This window comes from Phacochoerus africanus, chromosome 15 (assembly GCF_016906955.1).
Source record: "Phacochoerus africanus isolate WHEZ1 chromosome 15, ROS_Pafr_v1, whole genome shotgun sequence".
Taxonomy (NCBI): Eukaryota; Metazoa; Chordata; class Mammalia; order Artiodactyla; family Suidae; genus Phacochoerus; species Phacochoerus africanus.
Window position 1 is genome coordinate 11,587,026 of NC_062558.1, and position 27,248 is coordinate 11,614,273.

At 40.0% G+C, this 27,248-nt stretch overlaps 2 protein-coding genes across 4 annotated transcripts in view; one reads left to right on the top strand and one right to left on the bottom strand.

Annotated features, from left to right (window-relative positions):
- The window catches only part of CCDC25 (coiled-coil domain containing 25), a 37,838-nt gene extending 21,852 nt beyond the window's left edge, over positions 1 to 15,986 (bottom strand). The window contains exons 1-4 of one of the 3 annotated variants that reach the window (XM_047760757.1): positions 15,853 to 15,986; positions 10,904 to 10,951; positions 6,185 to 6,224; positions 1,073 to 1,124 (exon numbers count right to left, since the gene is read on the bottom strand). In XM_047760757.1, the coding sequence (XP_047616713.1) occupies positions 1,073 to 1,124; positions 6,185 to 6,224; positions 10,904 to 10,951; positions 15,853 to 15,880 (168 nt within the window). In that variant the 5' untranslated portion in view covers positions 15,881 to 15,986. Of the gene's footprint in view, positions 1 to 1,072; positions 1,125 to 6,184; positions 6,225 to 10,863; positions 10,953 to 15,852 lie in introns of those variants that run through there. The other 2 variants (XM_047760759.1, XM_047760760.1) reach the window with 2 other exon arrangements.
- Positions 15,987 to 17,182: 1,196 nt separating this feature from the next.
- The window catches only part of ESCO2 (establishment of sister chromatid cohesion N-acetyltransferase 2), a 35,512-nt gene continuing 25,446 nt past the window's right edge, over positions 17,183 to 27,248 (top strand). The window contains exons 1-4 of the mRNA XM_047762265.1: positions 17,183 to 17,603; positions 18,980 to 19,045; positions 20,194 to 21,022; positions 23,964 to 24,057. Of these exons, the coding sequence (XP_047618221.1) occupies positions 18,993 to 19,045; positions 20,194 to 21,022; positions 23,964 to 24,057 (976 nt within the window). The 5' untranslated portion in view covers positions 17,183 to 17,603; positions 18,980 to 18,992. The remainder of the gene's footprint in view (positions 17,604 to 18,979; positions 19,046 to 20,193; positions 21,023 to 23,963; positions 24,058 to 27,248) is intronic.

Genomic DNA, 27,248 nt, shown 5'->3' on the forward strand with positions numbered 1-27,248 from the left:
GAAGAATTGGAGAAATCAAAATAGGGCCCAGAGGTTAGTTAACAGTGATGCACCAATGTTGATTTCTCAGTTCTGGCGAATCTACTGGGGTGATGTAAGGTGTCATCAGTGGAGAAAACTGGACATGGAGTACGAGGAACTTGTACTACCTTTGTAGCTTTTCTGTAAATCTAAAATCATTCCAAAATAAATACTTTTTTAAAAAGCAGGAGTTCCCGTCGTGGCACAGTGGTTAACGAATCTGACTAGGAACCATGAAGTTGAGGGTTCGATCCCTGCCCTTGGTCAGTGGGTTAAGGATCCGGCGTTGCCGTGAGCTGTGGTGTAGGTTGCAGACGCGGCTCGATCCGATCCCGCATTGCTGTGGCTCTGGCGTAGGCTGGCAGCTATAGCTCCGATTAGATCCCTAGCCTGGGAACTCCATATGCCGCGAGAGCATTTCCATAAATGGCAAAAAAGACAAAATAATAATAGTAATAATAAAATAAAAATAAAAAGCAATACACGTAATAATTACCTATACCCTATGATTCAACCATACAAAATCTAATACATGGATGTCAAGACAGATTGGAAAAATAGTGGTTTTATGTACTAGGGAACGTTAAATCTTCCTCCTTTACTGCAATCATTTTAAGCCTCTCAAAGAAGCCCCTGATAACGAGGACCATGTGTCCTCAGTGAGGCCTGAGAATCACAGGAGTCTCAGAAAAAGGAACCACAACATGGTCTCCAGGGAGAAGACAGAGAGTCAGAGTGTCAACTAAAAGGAGAGGGAGAGAAAGCAGAGACGACACACAGCACACCTCGGCTGGTGGGACAAGGCAGTGCTTCAGGCTGGGAAATGTGTGCTGTGCTCCTTCCAAGCCTCACAAATCTCCAGAATTGCTCTGAGTGGTTTTCTGGGCCAAGGGAAGACACTGCTTCATTTGCTAATTCTTAGACTACTGTACATATTTACTACTATAAGCAATTTTTATTTGCCAAAAAAAAAAAAAAAAAAGGATAGAGGACCAGATATGATGCTCATCACTAAAGAAAAAGTCACGAATCCATGTTTAAACCCAGTTACCTTATGTAATCGAAGGTATACATGAGCCGAGGAGAGTTTGTCCACATGAAACCTACAAAGAATGAAAACCACTTTTAGCGAGAGGTACAAGACAACCATCTCCTCAGGCCACCTGCATTTAAAGCATTGCAATCCAAAAATATTAACTCTGTGCCTACCTCATTCTAAAATACTACCAGGGAGCAGAAAACACAGTCACTGCTTCCAAAGGGCTCACTATCAACCAGGAGAGGTGAGAAAAACATGACAAGTTCAGAAGCTGTGTGAGACTAAGTGCCAAGATGCAGGGAGTGGCAGTCATACATGCCCTGGGAAGGGGGATTTTTTAAGTCAGAAAGAACTATCAGTGACCCATGGCTTCATCAGTGAACTGAGATTTGGTGGGTCCCAGGCTGAAGCACAGGGCTTAGAGCAAACACAGGGAAAGGAATTTTAGGTGAGAAGAGAAGGGGATGAAAGAAGGCATCAAGACTCCAGGGCTACAGACCTGGGAGACTCACAGGACCACTGACAGAAACACCTTTCAGTTGAAGAGGGAGCCAGTTTGGGGTGGGGGGGGGAGATGACAGGTTTTAGGACATCCTAAGTTCCAGACGATGGCATAACAATCCAAAGAGAATGTCAACTACAGAGATGGAAGAGTCGAGTGAGGAACAAAGACGGTAAGCAGAAGACATTACCATGGGTCAGACCAACAACTCATCCAGCCTTGTATCCGATGATGACACTAATACATGTCTTTGGAAAAGCATGGTGACTGCCCTTCATGGCACTGTCCTTAAAAATATTCCAAATGCCCTCCCCCCCCAGGGTCCTAAATCTATCTTTCATTAAGGCTTTATCATTCACCAATTTAATTAACTCTTTTAAAACTTACTTCCTTTTTCATTGAGTCCAACATTTGGGGATATTAAGTTTTTCATATTTACAACTCACCAAATGGAGCTGATCTCTCTTTCCACACCCAGAGCTGCCTCCAGATGCTAGCAAACAACAGTAACGCCCTGCTGTCGCTTCATGATTCTGTTAACCTGAGTCACTGATTCCTTACTCCTTACCTTTCCAGACTGAGGAATGTCCAGTAAAATCCTAAGGCAACATCATCACAATCCATTATGTATTTCTCTAGACATTTTCTCAGTATTAATGGATTTTTTAGAACCAAAAATGGTTACGTACTCACACTCAGTGCAAGATGTACACTGTGTGATCCTATACAAGAGTTATGATTATGCTATTCCTAATGCCCCCTTAAAAAGGTTAAGCATCTTGCCAGTCTCTTTGGACACAGACAAAATTTTGGCAAATTAGGATGACTCTGGGTTTTATTTCCAACAATTACTGATAGCCAGAAACGAACAGAACATCTTAGTTTGATTTACTTTTCTCCTAGGAGTTCATTTACTCATTTGCATTCCCATGTAAGAGACTCCTACTGATTATCGTCTTTGGCTTTGCATTCTCCACCCAGAAAATATATTTTTTGAAAATGTGGAGATTATATCTCATTACCCTCTTTCAGGATCTTACGGAAATACCCCAGTAAGAGCAAGCTCAATCGAGAAAACTGCTCCCACTCAATTTGTTTTAAGCCAGTTCTTTATTTACAACTCCTTCTGACATGCCCTTAGGAGCTTGACTGTATTCTGATTTTCCTTAAAGGTCTCTGATGTGGACTTTCCTCAAAAGAAATACACAAAAGGCTATATATCTATTTCATACATCAGTAGTCAAAGTACTAAAACACACCTGGGAACATCACTGCCCATCTACATCAACTTCAGGCATGACATCGTCCTAAAAACATTCTCAATGTACACCTCTACAAAGGGCAGGGGGATGTATGGTCTGCGGGGCTTTGGGTGAAATGTAAAACAAACAAACAAAGCCAGCTCTGTAGACAAACTATTTTGTTTCCTTAAAAAAAATCCCAAACCTCCCCAAATGCTTACTCCAAGTTTAAATGATGTCCACCAGTTCCCTCTCTTCCTTGTTTCTGTCCTTTTCCTGCTTAATCACGATTACCCTCTACCAAATGCAAAGACTAAAAACTTGAATCCATGAGCATCCCTGACCCAAGAACACAGAGATGCAGGGCACCCCAAGCTGGGTGGTCTAACTCCTTTAGGTGGGGTCTCTGGGGATACTACTTATTAGGGAATGTGGAGGCAAGAGTGTAAACACACACTCCTTCTATTTTCCTTTGTTTAATATGAATTTAGTTCTATTGTCCTTTAATCCTAGAAAAATTCTTTGCTTAAAAGCACCTCAGGAGGCTTTATGGTATAAACTCAGATGCTGGTGCTCACAGAGGTTAAGTTCCAGAGTCTACGTCAGGGTGACCCAGGAAAATCTGCACTGGAGTGTAGATCAACTGACTCCTTCACACACCCAGGAATGTTTCCAAGATTGACGGTTTATGAAGCAGAACAGGTTCATAAATTCAGGGCTATTCCAGCTCACATCAGACCCAGAATAGCTTCTAGAACTAAAAGTCACCAATTCTGACCACAGGAATTCAATTTCCAGACTATGAAAGAGTGTTGAAATGGGTGTCCAGGCTATAGAGAGCCCATTTGGTAAGAAGCATTCCAGAAGGCAGTCCACTTTATCAAGTCTCATGAGGTGTAGGCTGTAAATTGGAAATATCTCTTCTACTTAATTAAAAAAAAAGTCATATAAAAAGCTGTAGTGAATTGATTATCATGGTGCATCTGAATATGCAACCTTTCCTATGCAGGTATTTCTGCCCCAAACCTTACAGCAGATGCAGTCATTCTAATCTCCTATGTGACACAGATCTGGAGATCTTTGGGCTCTAAGGACAACTAAAATAATCCAGTTGAGGCTGACAGGTGCTCAAAATGGAGATGATCAGAATGCAGTTATTGTGAAATGTCCAGCAGAGATCATTTCTAGACAGGCAGAGGGAGTCAATTAGAAAGTCAGCATTTGCTGAACACCTACTATATGCCAGGTCCAGGGCTGCGTAGTGGGGATGCAGCAGTAAACAAGGCAGGAGGATCACCATCCTCGGAGGGCTTATAGTCTAGGGAAGCTCCCAATCCAGAAGCCCTGAGCAGTGCAACCTGCCCACTGAGGTAAGGGGGTACCAAGCAGTGTCCATTTTGGTGACGTATCTGAGTTTACAAGACAGGCCACTGTACTGGGAGAGGGGGCCAAAAAAAGAGACTCTAAACTTCCTCAGGTTTCTAGTGCCTCTGGGTTTCTGGACTGTGGACCTCAGAAAGAGTAGACAGACAGAGGAGTATTTCCACTGGGGTTATGAAGTGGCCCCTTCAGAATGAGGTACGATGGAGCCAGAGAGGTGCCTTTCAGTGGGTGCCTACAGGAGTCTAAAGATGGCTTAAGTTAGTCTCTGGGCCATATTTTTCCTACTAAATGTCCAATGCTGTATACCTTACTGAAAATCAATCGGTTCTTCTAAAAAGTGGCAGCCTAGGGAGTTCCCACTGTGGCTCAGCAGTAACGAACCTGACTAGTATCCATGAGGATGCAGGTTCGATTCCTGGCCCCACTCAGTGGGCTAAGGATCCGGCATTGCTGTGAGCTGTGGTGTAGGTCACAGATGCAGCTCGGATCCAACGTTGTTGTGGCTGTGGCGTCGACTGGCAGTTGTAGCTCTGAGTAAACCCCTGGCCTGGGAACTTTCATATGCCACACGTGCAGCCCTAAAAAAAAAAAAAAAAAAAAAAAAGGTAAAAAGTGGCAGCCTAAACTCTTTCACTACAGGGAATTAAGTGAAAAGTCTGGGCCCACACTTGGAAAAAAAGCGGTCCCGAGAGCTGCAGCAACAGCCTGCTGGGAGAGGAAACAGTGATCTAGGGGCCAGCAACAACCAGAGCGGATCTGTTCAGGGTCTTAGTTTCCTCATCTGAAAAATGGGCATAATAGTAGTAACTATCTCAGAGCTGTCGTGAAATTAAATGTTATTCATGGAGATAAACACATAACAGTACCTGGCATGTAGTTATGTGTTCAATAAATATCCATCATTACTATCTCTAAAGCAAACTGGACCTGAGTGCTTCTCCCCAGGGCCAGCATTTGGGAGGTGGGTGTTGGGAGGTGTGGGGACCCTGACCTGCTGTAGAGTAGGTAGAATTAGGCTCTGGGAGAGAGACAGGGAAAGGGTCAGAGGGAAAGATGGAAGCTGCAACTAGAAAAAGAAAGCAAACTAAGTCTGACAGTGTTACACGCAAGAATCTGTGAACTCCTAATGGGTTCTGGGTCAAAGTGGTAAAAAAAGCCACATGGCACTCCAAAGCGGTTAGAAAAAGAAAATAATTAATCTCAAATGAAAGGGTGTTTGTGCATTTGTTTTGGTGGTGGTGGTGGGTTTTTGTTTTGTTTTGTTTTTTTGTCCTTGCCCAAAGCATGTGCAAGTTCCTGGGCCAGGGATCAAACCTGTACCATAGCAGTCTCCCAAACCACTGCAGTGACAAGGCCAGATCCCTAATTCACTGCACCACAAGAGAACTCCTGTTTTGTTGGTTTTTTTTTTTTCAGACTGGGTTTGGTGAGAGGCAAAATAAAATTATCCTGGAAAGAGGCTAAGAAAGTATATATTATTATTTTTTAACTTCCATAAATTATTTTAGAAAGAGTGGGCAGGGGCTGGGTCAAGCCAGAGTTAAACTCTTCGTTGAGAAAACAAAGGGAATCCAGTCTGTGTTTTCTTCAAAGCTGGGTCTGGTCAGATGCTCGATCTATTCCATCTACCCAGAAGCTTGTATCTATTTTCTTCACTGCTTCTTGTGAAGCCCTCATTCACACACTCAAGAAGAGTGGTCTGAAGGTGTTACATGCAGTGGTCTCAATAACTTACTCCGAGGAGAAGCACAGGAGGGAAAAGCAAACCCATGTTCCAGACCTTTGAGGTCACGGCCAAGATCCAGCCCTAAGACTTCATTCCCACTTTACATAGGAATTATAAAGGAAGAGAGCTAGCAGTTGGCTATTTACCACTGAATATTCAAAACCAAAACACAAAAGCACGAGTCCTGGTTTCAATCACAGGAGCCAGTGGCTGGCCAAGTCTAAGAAAGTAAACAATGATCCAGAAAAAGCAGGGCCAAAACTGTTACTTACCAAATATCTTCAGGCCAGCCATACTTGATCAGATCTTCATCTGCAGAGAGACAGAAGAGAACAAAGGAAAAAGAGAAAACTGAAGGTCTTAAGAGATAAAAATCTACTATGTATAAAAGATAACCAACAAGTATATATTGTACAGCACATAAAATATAAACATTATTTTCTCATAACTTTAAATGGAGTGAAATCTATAAAAATAGTGAATTACAATGCTGCACACCTAAAACAAATATTTTAAATAAACTATAATTCAATAAAAACCAGATAATACAATTTTTCCTTTTGGGGGGGCACTTTTCAGGGCCACACCAGGCTAGGGGTCCAATCAGAGCTGCAGCTACCGCCTTCACCACAGCCACAGCAACACGGGATCTGAGCCACGCCTGTGACCTACACCACAGCTCACAACCATGCTGGATCCTTAACCCACTGAATGAGGCCAGGGATCAAACCTGCATCCTCATGAATACTAATCAGATTCATTTCCACTGTGCCACAATGGGAACTCCTAAAATTCTTTTAAATAAAATTTTAAAAAATTTTAAAAGAAGGTTAAATGAAATATTCAGACTTTATCATAAGTTGTGAAGGGGAAAAATACCAATCCTCTCCACAAAACTTTTTCTCTCCCTTAATGGAGAAAAATAGTAATTCAGAAAGGCTATGATGATGAAAATACCAAAAAAAAAAATTGTAAAAATACTTTCATAATTGGGCAATCATAATTAGTATATTTTATAACACATAATTTGAAGTTCGGTATATTTTTATTTGAAGATAAAACTAATACTGACAAATCAGAGCAGCTTTGATATTAAATGATATCTTAGAAAACTGATTCACTATAATAATACTTTTATGTTAAAACGATTTTGCTGGAACTTTAAAATCAGTGGATTGCATTTTCTTATTTTTTTAAAAAAAGCTTCTCAATTATAAAATTGTAGAAAAGAAGAGAATAAAACAAACACCAGAACTATAAAAAAGAAAATAAAGATCACCTAAAATTCTGTCTCATGTGAAAATAAAAAGAGAAGAAACAGCCAAAAGTTAAATTGTCTCTGAGGGTGGAACATGGGTACTAGCAAAGATGGGGTGGGGAACTGATTTTTTTTTTTTTTTTTTTACCATAAGCTTTCTGTTGTTATTTGAATTTTTAAACTATATATTTGGTAGATAAAAATAAAATAAACTTAAAAGTTCTTGGAAACAATGACTACTTGGTTCTATCACACGGACAAACTTCCACTGCTGACATTTGAACTTATTCTAATGATAAATGCTTTGGTAAATATTTTTTAAGTAAATATATTCCTGATTATTTCCTTAAGATGTATTTCTTTTCTTTTCAACAGCACCCACAGCATGCAGAAGTTCTGGGGCCAGGGACTGACCCCGCACCACAGCAGCAATGTAAGCTGCTGCAGTGACAACACAGATCCTTAACCCAGTGAGCCACCAAGGAACTCCTTTAAGGTGTATTTCTCAAAGGTGAAGTGTTCATTCAAATTGTATGCATGTGGGAGTTCCTGTAGTGGCTCAGTGGTTAATGAAACTGACTAGGATCTATGAGGAAGCATGTTCAATCCATGGCTTTGTTCAGTGGGTTAAGGATCCAGAGTGGCCGTGAGCTGTGGTGTAGGTCACAGACATGGCTCAGATCCCACATTGCTGAGGCTGTGGCATAGACTGGCAGCTGTAGCTCTGAGTTGACCCCTAGCCTGGGAACTTCCATATGCCCTGGGTGAGATCCTAAAAAAAACAAAAGACAAAAAAACAATATACATCACTTCAGAAAGGTTATCTCTATATCTCCAATAGACACATTAATAATTAGTAAGTTATTGTGCTTAACACTGAAGCATTATTTAAAATATTAAACACAACATTAAAAATGGTAAAATGATTCACACATGATAATTAAAAATGTACTCAAGGAGTTCCCATTGTGGCTCAGCGGGTTAAGAACCCAATGTAGTCTTGGGAGGATGCAGGTTTGATCCCTGTCCTCACTCTGTGGGCTAAGGATCAGTGTGGGTGGCAGATGGTGCTTGGATCTGGCTGTGATGGTGGGCCTCAGCTGCAGCTTCGATTAGACCCCTAGCCTAGAAACTTCCATATGATGCAGATGTGGCCTTAAAAAAAAAAAAAAAAAAAAAAGAAAGGGAAGGAGTTCCCGTCGTGGCGCAGTGGTTAATGAATCCGACTAGGAACCATGAGGTTGCGGGTTCGGTCCCTGCCCTTGCTCAGTGGGTTGACGGTCCGGCGTTGCCGTGAGCTGTGGTGTAGGTTGCAGACACGGCTCGGATCCCGAGTTGCTGTGGCTCTGGCGTAGGCCGTGGGCTACAGCTCCGATTCAACCCCTAGCCTGGGAACCTCCATATGCCGCGGGAGCGGCCCAAGAAATAGCAACAACAACAACAACAACAACAAAAAAGACAAAAGACAAAAAAAAGGGAAATGTAAAGTATAATCTACCTAACTTGAAAGAGTATTTGCCTTCCAGAAAACCAAAAAGATGATAGAGTACCCTCTTGGGTAACAGTACTTTAGGCATCTGCAGACTCTGAGTTTCCTGAATGGTTTTCTACTGGCTTAAGTGAGAAGCTGAGCAAATAGCCAACAGTTAATCAGAAAAAGAACCTCTTTGCCTCATTCGGGCAATGCTTCATTCCCTGGTGACACCTGCTGGCTAGTAAAAAGAACACACCTGAAAGCTTTTCAGTGAAAGTAAATCACTCAAAACTCATTTATGTTCCATCCTGCCCTTAGTCTAAAATCAAGGCTGTGAGAAGTAAATGCGATGTGCTATATGCACTAGAGAATAGGCTATTTTAAAAATGTAATAACTGTTCTTACAAAGAGACTATATATACTTAGTATATGTAACTATAAACACATAACTGTTTTAATACAACTACTTACATAGTTTTATGTATTATATATATAATTTATCACTGTTCTTTAACATCTTTTAATTTCATTAATATTTTATTCATTTATTGAATTTATTTCATTATTTCATGAATATCAAATGGGGCCTTATTTATTTCATTAATTTCAAATGTTGCATAGTGAAGAATGCTACACTTGTCTTTCTTAAAGGATTAAGTTTAAACTGTCAGTAAAAACTACACCTAGAACAGACACAGATGGTTTTAGAAAAGGAAAAAAAAACACCTGAGAGTTAAAGAAAGCCAAATGCAGTGAATTAGGCAGCTCTCAGACTGCAGAGACACCCAGCCTGGAGTGTTCCCGGGGAAGGAGGCAGCTTTGGGGAACTACAGAGCTCCAAAGATGAGAACCACTGCTAACTTGGAGTCCTCCATGGGCCAGGCACTCTCCCCAGCTCCTTCATTTAACTTTCACAGCTCTGCAAGGTGGAACCATCCCATGACCCTCCTCTTACCCTACCCCCGTGAGATGAGCAGCTGTGCGTTCCAAGCTTGAAGAAGAGGATTTCTGTCATTTTCTGCAAGCTCCTTTGCTGCAGTTCTTTCCTCTCTCACCTCAGTGTTCCACACCCTGAGGGGTGGTGCTGGCAGCACCCATCTCCCTTGATCAAGAAAGCAACTTCACTTTTGACTCCCTCCTCACTTGTGCCATCAAAAAGGTGATCCCCTGAAGCAGGGTTTTGGTTGTGAACTTAGGTCAAATTCATTAGCGGGTCCAAAAATTAATTTAGCAGGTTAGGACTAACTTTTAAAAAATGAAATAGGAGTTCCTGTTGTGGCTCAGTGGTAATGAACCTGACTAGTATCTGTGAGGATGTGGGTTTGATTCCTGGCTCCACTCAGTGGGTTAAGGATCCAGTGTTGCCATGAACTACAGCGAAGGTCACAGACACAGCTCGGATCCAAGTTGCTGTGGCTGTGGTTTAATCTGGCAGCTGCAGCTCTGATTCAACCCCTCACCTGGGAACTTTCATACGCCACGGGTGCAGCCCTAAAAAAAAATTAAAATAAAATAAAAATAAAAATGAAATAAAGCATAGAGTTACTGCCACGGCACAGTGGGTTAAGAATCCCACTGAAGTGGCTTGGGTTGCTATGGAGGTGCGGGTTCAATCCCCGGCCTAGGGCAGTGGATTAAAGGATCCAGCATTGCTGCAGCTGTGGCTCAGATTCAATCCCTAGCCAGGGAACTGCCATATGCCACAGGTGCAGCCATTTAAAAAAGAAAGAAAGAAAGAAAAATGTAAAATAGAACACAGGGCACATAGTATGGCTAATTCAAATGTGTCCATCATTTAGTTATAGGAATGTGCACAGTATGAAATAAGGTGTTTCATTCTGAGGAGAGTGGTAAAGGAAACTTGAAAATATATTTCAAGACTCAAAAAGAACCATCTTCTGCCTCAAAAAAACCAACAGATGTTTCTCAAATGAGGTAATATGTACAGAAAATGATCTTTTCAAAGTCCAAGCCACAGATCCTTTGTATCTGATGAAAATTAGCAAAGGTTAACCGCTGATTCAAATCACCCTAAATCAAACAATACCACAAAACTCTTGGTAAAGTAAGTTTCTAATCAGCAACAGGTAGTCCAATTAGCTCAACTATTATTTGATATAACAAAATTCTAAGAAAGGTAATCATTTGGAATTCCTTATAACAGGTTAGTGGTAGTTAATTGAAACAAATCATGGGGAAAAAAGGCAATTAACACTTACCTGCTGGAAATTTCAAAATCAAATGCTTTTGAAAACTTACTTTCATATTTATCCTTTCCCATGTAAATAGTGTAAGCAGATGAGTTAACTAAGACAAAACAAAAATAAGAATTAGTTAGATAACTGCATCATCAACAAAACTGTTTCATGGGAAAATAAGTGACAAATGCTTACTTAGATCAGGGGTTGGCAAAACATGGCCCACAGGCCAAATTTGGCTCTGTTTTTGGACGGCCCTTAAGCTAAGCATGATTTTTACATTTGCAAAGGGTGAAAAAAGCAAAATAAACAAGAATAAACTAGAGAGACTGTACGTGGCTTACAAAGTCTAGAATATTTACTATCTGGCCCAAACAGAAAAAGTGTACCAACTCTTATTAAAAGTGGCTACTTTGCTACTTTCTCAGGGATATAGTTCAACGCAATTCCAGTTGAGTCCTATACTTTTGCCTTCTTCAAAATAGTTAAAAAACAAAAAAATCTACGACCAAAATCCTTCACTTCAACCATTTAAAAGTAGGTTCCTATATTCTGGGAAATTTTATTTTTCATCATTTTATTTAGCTATATTCTAGGTGTGCTGCAAATTACAACAGGCTCCCTATTACATTCAGGGGAAGCACTGCTCTCAAGCTTCTTCTATCAGTGACTCTCAACTCTGTTTATACACTAGAATCATCTAATTATGCCGCTGCGCCACCTAAGACTAATCAAATCCAAATTTCTGGGGGTTGGGTTGGGGCTTTTTCAAAGATCTCTTTTTACAGCAATTCTAATGTGAAGTCAGTATTAGGAACCACTACTCTAAGTCAAATTAACTCTTCTGGGCATGGCTCACCTTAGAAATAACATTTGCTCTGCTGAGCTAGTATGTTTTAATGTGGGCATCTTTCAACTGGAGTCAGTTAGGTTTCATCATGGAAATTCTAACTGGGTCCCGGTTTCCAAGCTAGTCTACTTAAAACCTGTTAGATCCCATTTGGATCTAGACTACTGAATTAGTAGCCACTGGGCCTGGCAGACAGGTGGGCTGAGCAGTCTGCTGGCTGTCACTCCAGAGGAGGGAACTACCACGGAAGGTCAGGGAGCTGCAACTCTTTAATTCGCAGATTCTTAAATTCTGGGATCGCCTATATTTTCAGTAAGGAGAAGCTCCTTAAATGATCACAGTTGGCTCTCTTGGGGATGGAAAACTTCCAATTTCTTCAGTTAGCAGTTATGATGACCACAGTCCACAATTACTTGGAAGTAGTTGAGAGATGACTTTAGAGGAGAGAATTTTGCATTAGTTGACAGAAATACCTGTCCATAATTGAGCATTATATTAGCTTGATAAGCCCTTTGCATAGCATATAACAAATGTCAAGTGCAAGAATACAACCAAAAAGTGTTTCAGATTCTCTCTGAACACTCAGAGCATTATTATGTGTACACACCTTCTTGATCCTATGATGTCACCTCTAAGAGTATATATCCTACTAATCAATGCTCCATCAAGCAATGATTCTTTTTACAACATAAACACTCATTAAGACCAATTAAACACACTATAGAACACCCATAAATACCACGTATCCATTAAAAAGGGTAAGTGAAGAAATTAAATAGCAAGACAGTATTTTTGTGTATCTATATATAGTAAGATTAAATTTGTGAAAAGTAACTATGTATACATAAATGTGTTCACATGTACATTTTAATCCATGCACCCATTTTCTTTATAGTATGGATGTATATATACATTTAACTGTTAACAACAGTTACCTTGTCTACTTGCTTACAAAACATATAGATGGTTTTGGTAATCAGGTAAACAAAAGCAATTTTTTTTTTGCCTTTTCTAGGGCCGCTCCCATGGCATATGGAGGTTCCCAGGCTAGGGGTCTAATCAGAGCTGTAGCCACTGGCCTATGCCACAGCCACGCGGGATCTGAGCTACATCTGCGACCTACACTACACCACAGCTCACGGCAACACCGGATTCTTAACCCACTGAGCAAGGCCAGGGATCGAACCCGGAACCTCATGGTTCCTAGTCAGATTCATTAACCACTGCGTCATGATGGAAACTCCCAACAAAGGTAATTTTTTAAATGATTGGAGTCAATAAAGCTGTATCTGCAGGACAAGCTATCTAAATTACTGCTAAGAGAATGACAGCCGAGTTTGGATGGCTGACCTATAAAATAACGTGATCAAGACCATAACTGCTGTGAGTCTAAACTGATGGGCATTCTAAAAAATAATTCTTCAACTGACAGTGACATGAGAGACAAAGACTGAGCAACTGCTCCAGATTAGAAGCTAAGGAGTAATGAGTGACAACAGAATGCAACAATGATTTGTAATTTTCCTTTGTTATAAATTCATTACTAGGACACTGATGAAAACTGAATAAAAGCTGAGTAGGTAACAATATTGCTGCAATGCTAATTTCCTAATTTTGATAATGATGGGTGTCTTTTGATAGGAGAATATCCTTGATCTCAGGAAAAACACCCGGAAGTATTTAAGAGTAAAAATGCAACTTACTAACAAATGGTTCAGGAAAAAAAATGTGTGTGTGTGTGTGTGTGGAGAGAGCGAGAAATGGAGAAAGAACGAGGAAAAGGAAATAAGGCATATATGGTAAAACGTTAGAATTTGGGGATACCAAGAGAAGGCCATAAAGGAAATTTGTTATTGTCTCTTGTAGCTTTTCTGAAAGACTGAAATCATGTCAAAATAGAAAAAATAAAAAAGCATGATTGCTGAGCAAGAAGTCTGAATTAAGGTCCCATTCATGTTAAAGAGATACAAGTTAAGTTGAATTATTCTAGTACTTTTGTTACTCTCACCCAAATAATAAAGTTGATTAGTATAGGAACTAGTCATCTTGAAGATACCTATTTTGGGTACAGCAACCAACCCAACTTTAGAGGTGATGTAATAATTTCATAATTTACAGAAAACTCTATCTTGAGACAGATGCTATGAAAAGGTACTGAAGTGAACTTAAGGCATGTGCAGGTATTTTGTGGGTCCATAAATCAAAGGGTCTTGAATTTGACACTGGGAATATAACAAAGCTAATGTTTCATTATTCCATTATGAGAGCATAGAAGAATAAAACTGAACAGATTTTAGTCAGCAATACTGATTTTAAAAGGAAAAGAAAAACTTCCTATTGAAATTTACTTCCTATTTTAAAAAAAAATTTTTAGGGAGTAAACCATCAGTTGAAAAGCTTGGCTATCTATATGAAGTCATTTCCTACAGTTTCTGTACGTTCAAGTTGTTTCCTGTATTGGAATATGTAGTTTTACTACTATCTTACTGAAAAAGTAGTAATTTTTCCATTAACTTTACATCTTTAAAGCTGGATAAGTACAGATTTATTAGATTTAGAGGCCAAATACTTTCTGATAGGAATCAATTCTGATGTTATGATGAAAGACAATGAGGAAAAATATGATCCATAAATCTGCCAAAGCACTCACTTCTATTAAGGCCACCTGTGTGTATATGACTACTGCTCAAAGAATTTAAAGTCGCTTTAAGGCGAATACAGCTAGCATTAAAAAACATTTAGTACCAATGTGTCCTGCCTATATATTCCATTCTTGGACCTGGATAAGCATATTGTTGGGCACTCTCATGAATGGAAAAACTAAAAAGAGATGCTGGAGTTATCATATGGCAGAGGGAACAGAAGAGAAGAGAGGGAGAATGAAAATGCTATTGTGGAGGAGTCTATAACAATTTTTCAGGCTAGTGTGAATTCTGTTTCTAGTAATTTTAATAATGTGGGGAAGACAAACTAAACCTACAGAGGCAGAGAAATAACTTACAGCATACTGTGGAAGCCTACACTACTGAGAAAAATAAGGCATGACAGTGTGATAGATTAGGAGGGGCTGGGTAGGAGGGGGAGGGGTCTGTGAGTTACAACTCTGGGCTTCAGTGTCCTTATCTCTAAAGAGCAAACACCATGGAGCTAGTTTCACTTAAATCTCACCTTTAACTAGGCAAAGAGAGTAGCGATAAATAGGGAATGTGCTAGAAATCTAAAAATATCATTCATTTATTCAACGAGTATTTATTGAGTAACTATTACAAGCCAGGCACTATGCTAGAGAAACAAGGAGCTTCTGTCTCTGCCCTCAAGGGACTTAAACTCTAGCTCAAGCAAAGAACATTATAATACTATATGGTAAGTGCAATCCAAAGGTATACACGGATGTTAAGGCGGGTACCTGAGGAGGAATACCTAAGAAATCTTGGGGTGGAAACAAGGAGGGAAAGGCATTTGGAAAAGATAGGCCAGGACGGTCTCAGGGGAAAAGCAGTTAAGTGGAAGTTGATTCTAGGAAAAGAGAAAAACAAAAGCAGAGAAATGAAGACATAGCATTTCCTGGGAACTAAACACACCCTTTCCTTGCCTGTCAAATACGAATCAGAAACATTACCATATGTCACTTTTCAAGTCCCTGGACAACAATTCTGCCCAGTGAGTGGCTGCCTCGCCATTCCGAGGTCTTCTTATGGCTCTTTGTAGCATCCAGGCCCTACAACCCTTTCCTAGAAGGGTAAGGCACACTTCCTGTAAAGCAGAGTTGTTGACAGGAGTATCCTTCCCTTCTCTAAGTGGGTAATTACCAAGCAGCAAGAAGACTGACGGTTACGTAGGTGGATGGGGAAGGGGAGTTTGGGGACGGGAGTGCGAAGAAGTCCACAAACTCTGCCTAATACCAGGTAGCGAACGGTCTTTCCGATAGAGGGAAAAGAACGACTCACAGAGGCAAAGCCAGTAGGGGGCATGGTCCCTCTACGTCCCCCAGGCCCTGACAAGGGGGCACACTGAGAAGACCAGGGAAACAGTGAGGGCGCGGGAAGGGGTATCCGCTGCCGAGGAGGCGCTTAAGGACCAGGCTCAGCCACGGCCTGGGGATCTCGGCTTCGGAGGCTGGAGGTTGAGCAGGGACCCGGGAGGTCGCGGCGCCCACTCACCGCTGCTGCTGGTGAAGTAGAACACCATGATCCCGGCGACAGCACGGCGACTCCAGCGCAAACTAGCAACTCTCAACTCTGGAAGCTCAGAATACCGGAAGCGTGGAGGCCCCGTTCGCCGGAACTCCTCCGTGCACTTCCGGCGGATGTCCAGTCGCGTCATAACGCCTGCTGCCGGCGCCATCTTCAATCTGGTGGGGAGGAGGTGTCGGCTCGCTTTGGGAGCTCGGTTTACTCGGGAGTTGAGGGAAAGAGGGTGGAGCCAGCACAGTTGATGGTTGGATGACATTGCGGGAAAACTCCGTCTTCCGAAAAAAACATGCCATTGTTTTCAGAACATCTTCCCGTGGGTGGTCAAGTCTTGAAGTTCATCTATTGGTTTGAACTACCTCTTCTTACCCGCAGAAGGACTTCCTGAGAGCAGAAACTCGACTTCACAGCTAGGTGTTCACTGAGCCAACCAGGGTACTTGGTACTTAACAGCGGCTCATTAAATTTTGAAGGAACCCAAATTCCTTCGCTATTCTCATTCTAGCTCCACCACCTGGGCACATTTGGTGTTGCACTTACCTTAGCTGCATAGTGAAAATAAATAGAGCAGCTAATTCATAGGTTTTTTTATCCCCCTAGGGTTTAGTAAATTAATAGACTTAAAGAGTTTAAAACAGAGCACTCTACCAGAGTTGTTAGTTATATTCTTTAGAGGTAAAATGCTTCTCTTTCTCTGAGTTTGGACTTGGACTGTTCTGCTTTAAATCTAAGAGCTGCCCCTATTACCTGTGAGAGGGCAAATTCCAAACCTCTGAACCTCAGAGATCTTCCTGGCTGTAGAGTGGGAATGCTCCGACTCAAGGAAAGCTCCCACAGCATTTAGCTTTGACCTGATTATTTCTCTTAATTTCCTTCTGACCACTGCATTCTATGAAGTTAAGCTCATCACTTAACTGAATTTATTTAAAACTAAAAAATGTGCCAGAGACTCTGCCGGGAACTGGTACAGAGATAACAGCAGTAGCTAATGAGTGCCTTAGAAACCTGTGGGCTTTCCAAAGCAAAAACCTAGTTCTGTCCTGAAAATAGTAATTGTTTTCAGGCCCTCAGTTTTAGTCTCCATAAAATGGGGGTGATAATACCTATCTCATAGACTATGGAGAGCTGTAAATGAAATAAAACATGTAAAACATGTAAGAATACCTAGCACATAGGTGTTATGTGCCATGATTTTTTTTTTCATTTAACTTGAAAAATTAAAAAATGAGCTAGAAATCTAACGTGTTTCTGGTAAAAAAAAAAAAAAAAAAAGGTTAGAGTAACAATAAGGTTTCAGATGTGAAAAATATTTGCCTCGAGAATCTGAGGCTACTTTACAAAAGCTTCTTACACCAGGTGACCCTAGAATGTGCCTCAAGTCGGAGAAGGTGCCTTTATTGTGTTGAAAACTGCAATTCCCAGAATGCACCGATACAAGGCCTCGGGAGTGGAGCCTTGCCCCGCCGCAAGGGATTGTGGAAGACGTGGTTTCCGTGAGTACAGAGCGCCTTGCCTCAAGGGCGGGAGAATCTTGGAGACCGCCTCCCGAGTGGGCGGGGCAAGCGCTAGCGCGCAACCAATCACTGAACCAGCTCCTGGACGCGCTAGGCAGCGGCGAATCGGAACGCAGCGGCTTCCGCCTCGACTGGCGCGCGAGAATTTGAATACAGTGGGGGGACGCCGGGCTCTGCTGAGGAGAGGTCGCGGGGTCTGAGACTCAGGTGAGTGCGGCTAGGGGCCGAGGTGTAGGGTGAAAGAGCCAGGAAACTGGGAGGTTCTGTGGAACGTGGGTGTGAATGTCAAGGAAAAAGAGCTTGCAGTAGGGGCTTGGTGCTTTCCCGGCTCCGGACCGAAGCCACCGAGCGGGTGTCCGCACTTGCAGGTCACCCGCTTTCCATTTTTCTGACGCCTGAGTTTTCTTATCTCTTTGCCCTGACGACGTTCAGGGACAGAAGCGCTTTTCTCTCCTACCTTTCCTCTTTCAGCCCCAAAGGGTCTTCCCTTAAGCTGCAGCTTGACACGAATTTCCAGAGACCCTGGTCTTTCTGTTTAACTTTGAAATCGCCCTTGGGTAATTTTTTTTAAAAAAGCTACCTGATCCGAAGGAAGGAAAAGGGAAAACTCTTATTGAGTAACAAGTCTCAGGCTCGAGCGCTAACGTACATGATTATGTTTATTACCTGCAGCCTTAGGATGTCCCGTTTTCCTGCTGGCTTCTTAGATGAAAAAGAGACAGCTCTCTTCACTGAACCTGCAGGCTGTTGAGGACAGTCAGACTAACAAGACAATGTGCTAAATGAATGCTAAGGAAGTGTGGGGTGAAATGGAAACCTAAGACGAGAGCATCTAACATTGGAAAACTGGGTTGAGGGCTTTAGCAAGGACAGCTGCTCAGAATATAGAGTTATTAGACTTCTTAATCAGGCTAATTGAAGAAAGTGTGCCCTGAAATGGGGAAAAATCCTTCCTCAGTAGGATCATTTCCCAGCTTGGAATTGATTAAATTGTATTGTCCCTGCTTAATTAGTTGCTACTGTGATGTTTTTCCTTCATGGTTTAAATCTTTATTAAAATGATTTGCTTTTTTTTAAAAACTTTTTAAAAAAGTGATGGTCTTTATAGACCATAACTTATATGAGAACTTTTTAAGATTTATTTATTTTCTTTGTCTTTTCTAGGGCTGCACCACGGCATGTGGAGGTTCCCAGGCTAGGGGTCTAATCGGAGCTATAGCGGCTGGCCACAGCCACAGCAACTCGGGGTCCGAGCTGCCTCTGCAACCTACACCACAGCAATGCTGGATCCTTAACCTATTGAGCAAGGCCAGGGATTGAACCTGCAACCTCATGGTTCCTAGTCGGATTCATTAACCACTGAGCCATGAAGGGAACTCCAAGATTTATAACTTGGATATAGTGATTTTTCTTTTCCCCCCACACCTGCAACATATGGAATTTCCTTGGCTAGGGATCAAATCTGAGCCACAGCTGGGGCAACCACCAGGTCCTTAACCCAATGCACCATACTGGAACTCCTGATATAGTGATTTTTTAAAATACATATTGAATAAATTTGGTTACTGTCCTTTTGCTTTTAGGATTTCAATTAAGATGTCAGCCTTAACTCCAAGGAAAAGGAAGCAGCAGTCTTTGAACTCCGACAAGTGAGTCTCATTCTATGGGTAGAAACTCTTGAGAAAAAAGAAAACTCCATCCTCTTGTGTTTATCTTCTCCTATCTAAATGTTTCTATTCTTCCATTCACCTACTCTTTGTGGCTACGGTAATACTTTATATTCTAATTCTAGTCTGGTAATAATGTAAGTTTTCATAATTCATTGTTTAGTGCCTTTGGAGGGAATCAGAGAATGGACTGTTTTCTGTGACTTGCAAATGTGTGTCAAATCTTTATTACATTGCTCCTTTCTGCTCTCTTATGTAATATTTAATGTAGGGTTTTGCATATAGTAGATGGCCATCTCTAGGCAATCTTAGAAAGCTGTAAACTCTATGTATGGCATACCAGAGATATAAATCACAGAACACACCCTAGATGGTAAGGGTGCTATGTAAAATCAGTCATTTTAGGGAACAAGAAATAGGTTTTATTTATTTTTTGGTCTTTTCCAGGGCCACTCCCGCGGCATATGGAGGTTCCCAGGCTAGGGGTCTAATCAGAGCTGTTGCTGCCGGCCTACACCAGAGCCACGGCAACGCCAGATCCTTAACCCACTGAGTAAGTCCAGGGATTGAACCCGCAACCTCATGGTTCTTAGTTGGATTCGTTAACCACTGAGCCACAAAGGGAACTCCAAGAAATAGGTTTTAAAACACATATAAGCACACACACATATGTATATCTCAAAGCTTCTTTTGTTTGTTTTTTTTGTTTATGACTGCACCCCCAGCATTGGGAAGTTCCCTGACCAGAGACTGAATCTGAGCCACAGCTGTGGCAACAGTGAATCCTTTTAACCCACTGAACCAGGCTGGGGATCCAACCTGCACCTTGGCAGCAACCTGAGCCGCTGCATTCGGATTCTTAACCCACTGTGCCACATGGAGAACTCCTCAAAGCTTCTTTGTAAATAGTGTTTGTTTTCACAAACATTGGGAATCTTAGTTTTGAAAAATTTCAAATACTTTGATAAAGATAGAATTTGATAATCCTATTAAACTAATAATGTATATGGATGGATATTTGATAGGATGTATTTTAATATGCCTTACAGGTAGCATTATTACTTAGCAGTAGACTGATAATAATTGAAGCAAAATAGTTATACTTACCAATGGACTGTTTCTTTTTATAGCCTATTGTCAGACATTCCATCAGAGAAATTAATTTTGGACTTAACTGAAAATATATTTCCATCCCCTAATAAAAAACATATTTGCCAAAGCAGTGATAAAAATGAGAAAAAAATTCATTGCTCTCAACAAGGCCATTTCATTTCAAGTCCACTCAAAATGACTAAAAATAGATTGCCACCTGCAAATCAAGGTTCACCATTTAAGTCTGCCGTATCTACTGTATCCTTTTACAACAAAGATAAGTGGTACCTCAACCCTTTGGAGAGAAAACTGATAAAAGAGAATAGATCCATTTGGTTAAAAACCAATAATGAAGATAAGTCATATCCCAGTGTGACACCAAAAATGCAGCGAAAACCGGTCTGCTCCAAGAAGATGAACAAAAAACCACAGAAGAGTTTAACTGCTAAGCATCAACCAAGTTATAAGTGTATCAAGCCTGTGTCAAAGAATTCTAAAAGTTCTAAGCAAGATCGAGTGGTTTACAGGCCAATTGTGGAGAAAGAGAATAATTGTTACTCAGCTGAGAATAATCTGACTGCTCCTCGGGTTCTAAGCCAAAAGGTCAAACCACAAGTTACCCTCCAGGGTGGAGCAGCTTTTTTTGTTAGTAGGAAAAAACCTTCTCTGAGGAAATTATCCCTGGAAGATAAGCCATCACTGGGACTCACCCAAAAGAATAAATCAGAATTTATTGAGTCTGATGAAGAGACTGTCGGTGAGAGAAGTTCTAAGACAAGGCAAGTGTCAAAGAGCTTGTTAGTAAAAAAAGAGCTGAACATTGAGCTGCTGTGTGAAAGAAAGAAAAATGAAGAGAAACTAATAAAGGTAAACTAAATATATCACTTTTAAAACTAAATTGGCTATATAAGAAACCCTCAGTATACATGACATATATATTAAAAACTTTTAATAAAATTTTGTTTTCTTTGCAGTCTTGGAGGACTGCTTTTATCAAGCCAAATAGTATCACCCACTACAAACAATTTAGAGGCAGGGTGGAAAGTGGGACTTTCCTTCTTTTTTGGTTAAGAGGCATACCAACATTTTCTTGGCAGTAAGATTTACATTTCGTTACGTTCCTTCCTGACTAAAGTCCAGAGACGTTTAAGTTTTATTTGGTAGCCAGTGTTTTTAGAAAGTAGAAATACTAAAATTTAGATAATAGATTTCCAGAGAATGAGCATATGGTTTTTTGTTTGTTTCAGCTCATTTAAAGTACTATCTTATTCTAGAAAGTTGAGAGAATACAAAGAATATAAAAAATATGTATCTTGTGTAATCCCAATACTTGGAGATGATCACTGTGAATATACAGTTGGGTTTTTATTTATTTTACCTGGTATGTTTTCATGAGTGTCATTCTGTTCTTTTTTTGATCTTGCTCATATTTAACATAACCTAGAACCTGACAGAAATGAAATAGCAACCACATGTAATTTAAAATCTTCTAGTGGCCACATTTAAAAAGTTTAAAAATAAAGTTGAACCCAATTTATCTTAAATGTTATTTCAGTGTAATCAGTATAAAGTTATTGAGATATTTTACTTTTTTTTGGTACTGTGTCATTGAAATCCATATTTATTTTCAATTGCAGCATATATCAATTGGGTCTAGCCATGCTGCAAACTTTCATTAGCTGGTTGTGGCTGGTGGCTACCATAATAAACAATGCAGGTCTATACCTTCTGTTGTTGATCTCCTATCAGTATGGAGTGAAAGGTTTTTTTTCTTCATGAAGCTAGGTGCAGAAAGCAGCTGAAGGAATAGATATTAAGAAAGGCTATCTCCCAGTTTGGTGACTTCCATATCTGTAGTGACTTAATTATTATATTCATCACAACCCTTACAGCTAGAGGCTTTCACACAGTGCCCAGTACATTCTGGGGCTCATATATTGAGCAATTTGAACTTTCTCCATAGTCATTTCCCTCCTTACCCACCTCCTCTTATTTTTCCTCATTGCCTCCTCTCAAATTCAACCCCTGTTCTTACCTCTTATAGTCATCTAAATTTCAGATTTCAATGGCAAAGATTAAAATTGGTGGCCAGTGGACCAAATCCAGCCCATGGATATTTTGCTTGGCCTACAGAATGTTTAGAGCCAGCATTTTTTTAAAAAGTAAGAGAAGAGATTTTTGGTATTTCATGAAAAATTGAGGTCTGGCAAAGCAAAGCCCACATTCCTACATGGCAGTACTCTTTCAGAACAGAATGTCTGGCTACTGTTTGACAGTTATGGCCTCACCATATCCTTCCACTAAATCGACTTATGGATAGATATGTAGATCAGTCCAGTTTTGCTGCAAATTTTACTTAAGGCTGCTCTTACAAGCATTTACATTTGCAGTCCCCACTGTATGTTTTTTCCTGTCTATCTAGTATTGCCAAATATATTGTTAAATGGAACTGTTCTTGCTGCCTGAGCCATGACAGTCTAATTCTACTAATTCTTCATACTGTTTTTGACAAACTCCCCCCCCCCAAAAAAAAACCCTATGTCTTGATAGGGTTTTTGGTTACATGGCATAAAAGTTTACCAGAATTCATCAATCTATATATCTGTGCACTCACTATGTATAAATATACCTCGTAAAAATTCGGGGCACAACTCAAACTAAAATCTCTAGGAAAACAACGTTGGCGGGAGTCCTGCATATCCACCCATTTCGTCTCCTGATTAGTATTGTCCATATCTGTTTGGTGATTAAGATAAAGTCTTGTTACAAAGACATGATTTCTCCACAGCATTCTTCTGACTTTCTTTTGTGAGCTTCTTTTTAAGGGGCTATTATTGGGGTCTGTCTTCGTTTTCAGTATTCTGAGAAGTGAGCCATTGGTGCATCTTAAAGTTGTGGAACTGGGCTATTTTTTTCCTAAGACTTTGTTAAATACCCACACTGGCATTCATTTCTGCTAGCTAAGGGTGAATCCTGTTTACATTAGAGGATGCATAACCTTTTCCTAGTTTATTATGGAGTCTAGAGAAATGGCAAACTGATGGGTTGTCCCACCTCTTTTGAGATGTTATGGTCTTACATAGTCCTGCGCTCACCTTTTTTTTTTTTTTTCCTTTTTTTTCTCTTTTTTGCATGTGAAAGTTACCAGGCCAGGGAGCAAACTCATGCCACGGCATCGACCTGAGTGACATTCCAGGATCCTCAACCTGCTGAGTTAGTGACATCTCAGGATTTTTTCTTCTCTGTTGATCCCACCTCCCTGCTACTGCCTGAAAAGAAAAGAGTTAGAAACTTCTTCAGCTATTCTAGAATGATCTTTTTCTTTCCTTGGCTGCTGGGGAAATTTTTGCCATTAATCTTTTTTTTTTTTGGTCTTTTTAGAGTCACACCCAAGGCGTATGGAAGTTCCCAGGCTTGGGGTTGAATTCATTTGCAACCTACAGCTTAGCTCACGGCAACACCAGATCTTTTACCCACTGAATGAGACCAGGGATCCAGCCCGCATCCTCATGGATATTAGTTGGGTTTGTAACCCACTGAGCCACAACGGGAACTCCTTTACTGATTTTTTTTGTTCAATTCATTTTTATAGTAGGGATATTCTTTAACCTCATTCTGTCATCTTTATCAGGAAATAATACATTTTTGACAGGATGACAAATTACAGACTTAAATATGCACACTCTCATGTTATGAACTGTACTTCATAATTATGTTTTAGAAGCAGATTTATTGGGATTCATTCACTAGATAGAAAATGATTAAGAATTATAGGTTTCCTTAATTTTATTTAATTCATTATTTTCAGGATTCATCAGGTAGAGTCATTTCTTCAAGGGGATGTAAAACTGATGAAAATAAGAGTTTTCCTTCAGAGGATTCTTTCAGTGAGAACAAGGCAGGTAAGTAAAACTTTTCTCCTTAAAATGAGTTTATTTGCTTATATAATGCTTCATTACATGTGCCTATGAAATTATGTACAGTAATCGTTTGGGTCTTGTTAATATTCAGTATCTGTGACTTTGTATTTTTGTGTTTATCTCTGTAACACTGTTTTCCATGGTAAGCAATGCAATGCATTTGAGAAAAAGGAATCAGGGAGCCCTTAGGCTAGAACTTAAGACAATACAGATGCTTAATTGGTCTATGAGTTGTCTTAGCTCCTGAGAGCCGAGTGTTCTCATCATACATACACTACCTACCTTTCAGCCCAAATAACAGGAAGGAGTAAAAACAATTTATGTCATGTATTTGTGATCAAAGCCCAGTTGTAAGCAGAATTTACCAAGCCGTGAAAGGACACTAAATTGGACATCAGGAACTTTCGGATTTAACTGTGTCATCTAAGGAAGAGATCTCTAAAGTAAGAGGTTTAACTGTGTGATCTAAGGAAGAGATCTCTAAAGTAAGAGGTTTGTCTAAATTTTTCAATTTCTCTTAGTTCTGAAATCCTACTATTAACTTATGGTGTCATTTGTTCATTTAAACAATATTTACTCAACTGTAAATATGTAAAGAAGTTAATTAACATTCTGCTTACCAGCCAGATTCTTGGTAACTTTACCTTGTTGGTTATATCTGTAAATTTGGAAATAAATTAAAATTCTAGGAGTAGACATGCTGACTGTAGTGAAAAACTGTAGCTCACAGGAAGAATACAAAAAAAAAAAAAAAAACTGAAAGCATTAGACCTTAAGAACAGTAAAAGAATAATAGCCCTGAAGAGAATCTATTGAGATATGTATATAGAGAATGATTATTTGTAATGATTATTGTAAGATGTATTGCTAATAATCAGTATTTACCAGGTACTGAATATATACCAGGAAGTGCTAAGTATTTAGTATCCCTTATATTTTCCATGGGTTGTGCTATCCCTGATATGATACAACATGTAACAGAAAAATAGTAGTTTCCTTTTACAATAGTTTTAAATTTTTCTTTAAAAATAAATCTGTTTTGGCAGAGCTTTCTTCCCTGCCTGCTTGCATCTCTCACAAGCTACTTATCTTAGTAAATCTATTTCTTGCCTATCAAAAAATAAATAAACCTGTTTTAGTACATTGTCTAAGTCCATTTAAGGAAAAATATTTAGCGAATAAAAAATAATACAAGATGGTACCAGACTATGGCAAAATTCATAAAGGTAGTAAACAAATGACAAAAGCTTATTCTTAATAACTAATTTATCATTTAGTTCTTATAGCAACCCAAGGAAATAGGTTTGTATGCCCATTTTGTAGATGAGGAAACAGACTTAGTTTAAGTAACTTATCCGTAGCAGATCAGATTCTCAACTGTCTTGGCCTCGTTTCTAGAGAATGAGCTCTATTGTTTTTCAGCTGCACAATTACATTTTGCTTTTTGCTAAATAACCTTTCAATGTACTGTTTTTCTCTAATAAATTACTATTGTAATTTTTGTCTTTTTATAATCTCTATTTTGTAGTAATTTTAGATTTACAGAAAAGTCATAATGAGAGTATAGAGAGTTTCTGTATTACCCTATTTCCTCCATTGTTACTGTCTTTTATTACCACGGTGTCTTTGTCAAAACTAAGAAACTGGTAATTAGTATTACTGTTAACTAAGCACTATATTTGGAGTTGACCAATTTTTCCATTAATGTTCCCTTTCTGTCCTAGGATCCAGTCTGGGAATCACATTGCATTCAGTTGTTGTGTCTCCCTAGTCTCCTCTGGTCTGTGATGTTTTCTCAGTCTTGTCTTTGTTTCTATGTTTTTCATGACCTTGACATTCTTAAGGAGTACTGGCCAGCTATCTTATAGAATGTTCCTGAACCTAGGCTTGTCTGATGTTTTTCTCATCATTAGACTGGGGTTATTGGTTTGAGGGAAGAATACCACTGAGGTGAACAGCCCTTCTTACCATATCATATTGGGTGCTAATGTCCACGTGATATTACAGATATCATGCTCTAACACGATTAAGGGCAGGTTTACCCAATTTCTCCACTGTGAAAATTACTCTTTTTTCTTTCCCATACTTTGTTCTTCAGAAGTAAGTCACTAAGTCTAGCCCACCTTTTTAGGGAGTGTTGGGGATTTAGCTCCATCTCCTAGAGGGGGAAATACTTATATATATTTTTTGGAATTCTTCTCTTTTCTTCCATTTATTTATTCAGTCTTTAATTAAATTGGACTCCTGGATACTCATCAGTATGCATTCATGAATATTTTATATTTGGGATTAAAATCGAATACTCGGAGTTCCCCGTCGTGGCGCAGTGGTTAATGAATCCGACTAGGAACCATGAGGTTGGGGGTTCGGTCCCTGCCCTTGCTCAGTGGGTTAACGATCCGGCGTTGCCGTGAGCTGTGGTGAAGGTTGCAGACACGGCTCGGATCCCGCGTTGCTGTGGCTCTGGCGTAGGCCGGTGGCTACAGCTCCGATTCAACCCCTAGCCTGGGAACCTCCATATGCCGCAGGAGCGGCCCAAGAAATAGCAACAACAACAACAACAACAACAACAAAAATCGAATACTCCATTGTTTATTCTCTTGCTAATATTGTTCTAGCTCTGACCACTGGGAGATCTTTTCAGGTCAGTTGTTTTGACATGTCCCATTCTTTTGTTTTTTGAGCCCTTACTATTTTCTGGCATTACAAGATGCTCCAGGCTCATCTTGCATTTTCCCTGTCCCAGTTCTAGACTCAGCCAGTTATCCAAGGAACCTTGGTTTCTTCTATTGGGGGGATGTTATTTAGAAACCAAGTTCTAGACTTGGTGTGCTTATTGTTACTGGATTGTCATTGGTCCTAACCCTCTCAGCAGACAGAGCTAGAAAACATACATCTATATAGCCTAATCCATGTTTATATACATATCTACACTTGTTTGTGTATCTCTCCATCTGTACTTACGGCAAATACACGTAAGTTCATACTTGATGTGTCTGACTCTAATCAAGTACCACAGTATCTGTCCCTTTTTTAAATCTGTAACTTCTCTCAGTGAGAAAGCTGGTTCCTAACAACCCCTACCCACACAGTAAGTTCAGTCCCAATGTACCTGCAAAACATTTCAGAATTAATTCATACTCTTATAAGAAACAAATTCACCAGGTGTAATA